Source organism: Hippocampus comes, unplaced genomic scaffold, assembly GCF_001891065.2.
Source record: "Hippocampus comes isolate QL1 unplaced genomic scaffold, H_comes_QL1_v1.1 scaffold22, whole genome shotgun sequence".
In the NCBI taxonomy this organism is placed as follows: Eukaryota; Metazoa; Chordata; class Actinopteri; order Syngnathiformes; family Syngnathidae; genus Hippocampus; species Hippocampus comes.
In genome coordinates, this window is record NW_017806175.1 from 7,845,155 (window position 1) to 7,850,326 (window position 5,172).

Here is a 5,172-nt window from a genome sequence, read left to right on the forward strand (position 1 = left end):
AAATCCATATTGGTCGCTCCCGATTACAACTTGTCATGTTTTAACATAAGTGAAGAAAAAAGCATTCCAACTGTTTTTCAGGACCGTATTATCACGGTAATCAAGGTGTGGCCTCCACTATTACGCCGTTCTGGGTCGTACCACCGCCCGAGGTGAGCATGCAGCCGTTCAGGCATTTACATTGGACAAAAGTCATGCAACGTTTGGTGCATTCATTTAGCTGCTTCCCCCCCACCCACAATAATTTTCTTCAAAATGTGCATGTAAAGAATTAAGAGTTGGTTTATTCTAATTATTGCACTGTGTAAACCTTTTTAATTATTTATACTTTATCTACAACTGATGTGGCCCGCGCAACCGTTTTAAAAATCCAACTTGTCCGCAAAGCACAAAGTTGACTTGTTTTTGGGGTGTGTCTTTCGTTGCAGCAAAGGCCCAACGACTACGGGATCCCCGTGGCCGTGGAGGTCACGTATGTTCAAGACAACTTCCTCACCAGTGACGTCCTCAATGAGATGGTAAAACCGTGTGTGGCAGAAAAAAAATAATAAATGACGCTAAATGTAAAATAAGGTTTAAAAAAAATAAAAAATAAAAATCCTGACTGCAAATTGTTTGCAGGTGCTGCTGGTGGACTTCTACAAGGCCGCCCCGGACCTCGTCCACTTCAACCAGTACTGGTGTCCCGACACCACCATGATGGACAAAATCAAGGTGAGAGCAACAACTTCCAAAATCAGCTTTATGGAACCATTTATTTATTTTTTATTGAGGTTTTGTGTTTGGTAACATTTTGACGGGCATTATTAATTCATGAAGTCAACGGTTCCTCGCTGCTCCCTCCCCTCAAAGGGCTCACTGAGCTGCCACGCCCCCAAGGACCAAGCCTACTCCCAGATCCTGGAGCACGTCTACAGCCAGCTGAGTGGCGTTCAGTGAGACGTGCAGACGGACCAATCGCTGCCCCGTTTCAGTTTGACTTCATCATCGATAAGACATCGACTGGGGGCAGAAAGTCTCATATGTCTTTTTTTTTTTTGTTTGTTTTTGGTCATTTTGTGAATGTTTACGTTTGTTGAGGTTACACTGAGGTGATTTCACTGTAGCTATAATGCCGTTTCTCAAAAGGTTTTAGGCTCCGGGAAGAGTAATAAGGAGAAAAATTAGCCTGTTTTGGTTCACGGACCCCAGTTTTGAGACCGACTGTATTGTGTGCTTGTTTCTTGTTCTCTTAACTTTTTATTTATTATTGCAACTGCATGAGAACAGAGCAAAATACAATAAGGCTGTTCTTCAGAAGCGTTTCAACCAATACACACTGGAAATATTTAAAGTGACTTTTTTTTTTGTATTTCTGTGCATTACAATATCAGAAAATAAATTCACTTTTTTTTTTTGTCTTTTGTTTATTGTAAGAAGTGGAGAGGGTCAGAAAAGATGCACATACACATAATGGTAATAAAAGACCAAAGAATTGTGGTTAAATTCAGTTCTCAATACCAGAGGTAAAAAGGTGGCTTACATCTAACATTTTACAGGGTACAACAATGAAGAATATCATAAAGGACTACATGCCATTTTTTGTCATTGGTTTGGATATAAAAATAATACTATAGTGAGCCTGAATACGTGTAAGAACGATTCCATTGAATATTTAAGACAGACTACACAAAACGTCGCGCTTTACAATCAGTAAATGAATGGAACTTTTGGAAACATATCTTAAAAAAAAAAAAAAAAAGTTATCCGTGTATGTGAGGAAACAGCTGTAGTGTTGTAAAAGTTCCACGGGTTAGAAATTGTGGACCACTTATAAAGTAGCTATTCCATTCGTTTTTGGTTTCCCACCTTTCTGTTCCAAAAGGCACTCGAAAGCAACTTTTTTTGTTTGTTTTTTTGTTGTTCTTTTTCCTTCAACAGCTAGCAATCCATGCACAGTGCTATGATACCACGTGTAAACATATTAGACAAGGACCAAAACACAGTGGCGCTCTGGTTCTGGGGGGTGGTGGTAAATACACAAACACTGACAAAATGGTAAAAACATTTCCGAATCAAAGTTTTTTCCCTTGATCGTTTTCCCTTTGACCGAGTTTGGAATCCTCAAACCGTACACAAATGGATTCTTGTTCAGTGGAAGCTCCAAAGTGGAACACAATCTGTTTGACTCACTGCTAAAGCCCTGACTAATATAAAACACATGCCATGGCGCCATGTTGGAGTGAGTGGAGGAACTTCAAATTCTTCCAACCTTGTAAAGCATCGGCTCTAAAAAGTGTTGAATATACCGATTACAAAACACCAGGTGAAACAATTTTGCCGCCTGATCTTTGCACCGGAAACGGTTGCTGTACATGAGGTCCATGAATTTAATGTCAACGCTAATGTGTCTTAGCTCTTCCTTTCGCATTGTTATCATTACTTTCGTTAGATGAAATGACGTGGTTTGATTGAACGTTTTGTTGTTTCAATGGACAATGTTTCACTCGCTTTTGTTTGTGTATCAGTTTTATAGTAAACTTCCAAGACAAAAAGCTTGAAGCATGCATGCTTTACCTCTTCCTTGGATGACTGCGAGCGAATCGTCTTTTCCTGAAAGTAATGTTAAAGGATAGTCTCCCATTTCTGGATTGCGTGAGAGTAAAAATAGTTGCTACGCTAAGGAATACTTTAAAAAGTGTGTACAATATTTTGGGGAGGGGTTGAACTCAAAACTTGTCTCACTGTTGGGCCGTTCCACTTTGGTGATTCCACTTGTATTAAAAGCACAGGAAGAGTTGAGATAAAAATCCAGAGCTTGGAAATACCTGCAAGGGAGACTTTTGCTACCCCCCCCCCCCACCCTCCAAAAAATGGAAGAGGGAAGCAGGAATTTCACATTATGGACAAAAAGACAAGCGCTGCCAGCAGCGTCGTCCTTTCAGGCACTGCGTGTGTAAAAGGGGCTCTACAAGGGGTCAGGACACACACTGAAACAAAATGGGGCAACGTGCACTTGTCAAGTGAAGCTAGCATCACTGAAATGCTGTAAGAAAACACTGTAGACTAAACCATTGAAAAGCCAAAACACTGAAGGCTATCCGGTGTTTATGGGAAGCTCTGTGAGCATTTTTTTTTTCATATTCTTGATATCCAGCTTAAAGTGCAAGTACGAGTATGCCCTTTGTCCTGAGCAAGACAATTCAATGCACTGGTAGGACAACTGTCATACTAGTTCTGTAGCCGCACCACCCCAAATAACATTTCTGCAGTTCGGCCTTGGTTGACCTGCGTTGCACTCTGCTCCACAGGGTTCAATTTTGGGGCCCCTGCAGTTTTCATAGTATGTGCTGCTTGGAAAAGAGCTTAAGAAAAGAAGGTTTTCCTTTCACTGCTATGTGGATGGACGATCGTTCTACTAGTGCACTTAGTTGCTTGTGAGGACAAAGTGCTTACTAGTACTTGGACCTTCAACCAGCGATCAAGGTTATGGAATAAATGCTTCAACTGCCTTCCACAGGTATAATTTGTTGCTAGAAAGCGCTAGGCTGCGACGGTGTGGTTCAAAACCTCAGTCAGATTTTGTTTTTAAAAAATTAAAAAGCAATTGTCAGAGTGGCCAGCAGGTGTCATCACTGAGGCTGTCAAATTTGAAACTGGGGGAGTATTGCATCAACCTGAGCTTTGCGTGCTTGCTTTGTCTCGGTCTAGAACTCAAGGGAGGATTTAAGAGTCCGTCCTCCGAGCGGAAGCGGCTCTCGTGTGGACCACGCCGGGTCTGTCCGAGGCCCCGCGCCCGACCCACTCTGCCTTAGTGGGGCAACGGAACCAGCACCTCCACGTAGTTGAGGGGGAAAAATCCCGACTGGCTGTTGAGCATCCCCTCATACCAGTTCTCGTCAATCTGATTGGTCAGCGTGATGATGTCGCCCTCGCGGAAGCCCAGTTCGCCCTCGTTCTCTGGCTCAAAGTCGTAGAGCGCCTTACAGCTGGGCTGCTCCGGGGCTGCGGCCGAGGGGGAGGGAAAAGCAGGACTTTTTACCACAGCATTACAGACAATGTCACAATATCCTGAGGCACCGGTTTTCTAGTAGTGTCATCTCCTGCTTGGTGGTTATTTAAAAAAAAAAAAAAAAATGTTCCTTACTGTCCGTAACAATTACATCCATGTTCATTTTCCATGCACACATACTCCCCGTTTGTCCTCTGATACTAAAAACAGGCACGGTGAATTTGTTACCCTTTCCATTGTTTCGAGATTCCCTCAAGACCCTTTAAACATCTACTGGCGCACATTTCTGCGGGAAATCCTCAGAGCCGTCAGAATCTGACCGAGAAAATGCCGCTTTCTAGTGGGTATACGCCAGGTGCCAAGACTTTCCGAAGGATCGTTAAAAGCCGACAAAAGCAAACGTCCATGGATCAGTTCTTGAAAAAAACGCCAGGCAAAAACCACTTCTGAGAGACGACACAGACTAAAGACGGCAAAAAAAAACGATGAGGACACATTTAAAAGTTAAATGACCATCATTTTTATTCTTTTGCAATTTTTTCCCCTGATAAACCATACAGTGGTACCTCTACTGACAAAAGTCTCTTCATACAAAATTTTCAAGTTATGAAACACCTCAACAGAAAAATATTGCCCTTTGCTATGAAAGAAATGTCGAGATACGAAAGGTAAAAATACAAGATGGGCTGTTGCTCGCAGCTCCGAGTTTCCTGAACGCAACATACTTATAGCTGCTCTGCCATTGGCTACTCTGTATGTGTCTATGCAGCTTCCTCGTCATTCGCCCCTCGGGCCATGAGATGTTCGGATCATTTTACGTAAATGTGAATCACCCAGAAAAAGTGTTCACCAGTCGGGCGATCGCTCATTTTCGAAGGATCGTTAAAAGCCGACAAAAGCAAACGTCCATGGATCAGTTCTTGAAAAAACGCCAGGCAAAAACCACTTCTGAGAGACGACACGGACGAAAGAGGGCAAAAAAATGATGAGGACTCATTTAAAAGTTAAATGACCATCATTTTTATTCTTTATTCTATGTTTTTTACATTACGCACAACTCTAATATGTTGTGCAATAATCTAATATGTTCCATATTTTGATGCATTCTTATGCTTTATAGAACATTTATGTTTGAATTTTGGGGGGGCTTGGAACGGATTAGGGCATTTACATGGAAAACG

General features: G+C 42.1%; 2 protein-coding genes across 3 annotated transcripts in view; one reads left to right on the forward strand and one right to left on the reverse strand.

Annotated features, from left to right (window-relative positions):
* Positions 1–1,381, forward strand: part of mpnd (MPN domain containing) — a 5,131-nt gene extending 3,750 nt beyond the window's left edge. The window contains exons 10-13 of one of the 2 annotated variants that reach the window (XM_019896697.1): positions 82–152; positions 429–518; positions 622–714; positions 820–1,381. In XM_019896697.1, the coding sequence (XP_019752256.1) occupies positions 82–152; positions 429–518; positions 622–714; positions 820–939 (374 nt within the window). In that variant the 3' untranslated portion in view covers positions 940–1,381. The remainder of the gene's footprint in view (positions 1–81; positions 153–428; positions 519–621; positions 715–819) is intronic. The other variant, XM_019896698.1, reaches the window with a different exon arrangement.
* Positions 1,382–1,882: 501 nt separating this feature from the next.
* LOC109532075 (endophilin-A2-like) overlaps positions 1,883–5,172 on the reverse strand; it is a 5,672-nt gene continuing 2,382 nt past the window's right edge. The window contains exon 2 of the mRNA XM_019896704.1: positions 1,883–3,984. Within this exon, the coding sequence (XP_019752263.1) occupies positions 3,791–3,984 (194 nt within the window). The 3' untranslated portion in view covers positions 1,883–3,790. The remainder of the gene's footprint in view (positions 3,985–5,172) is intronic.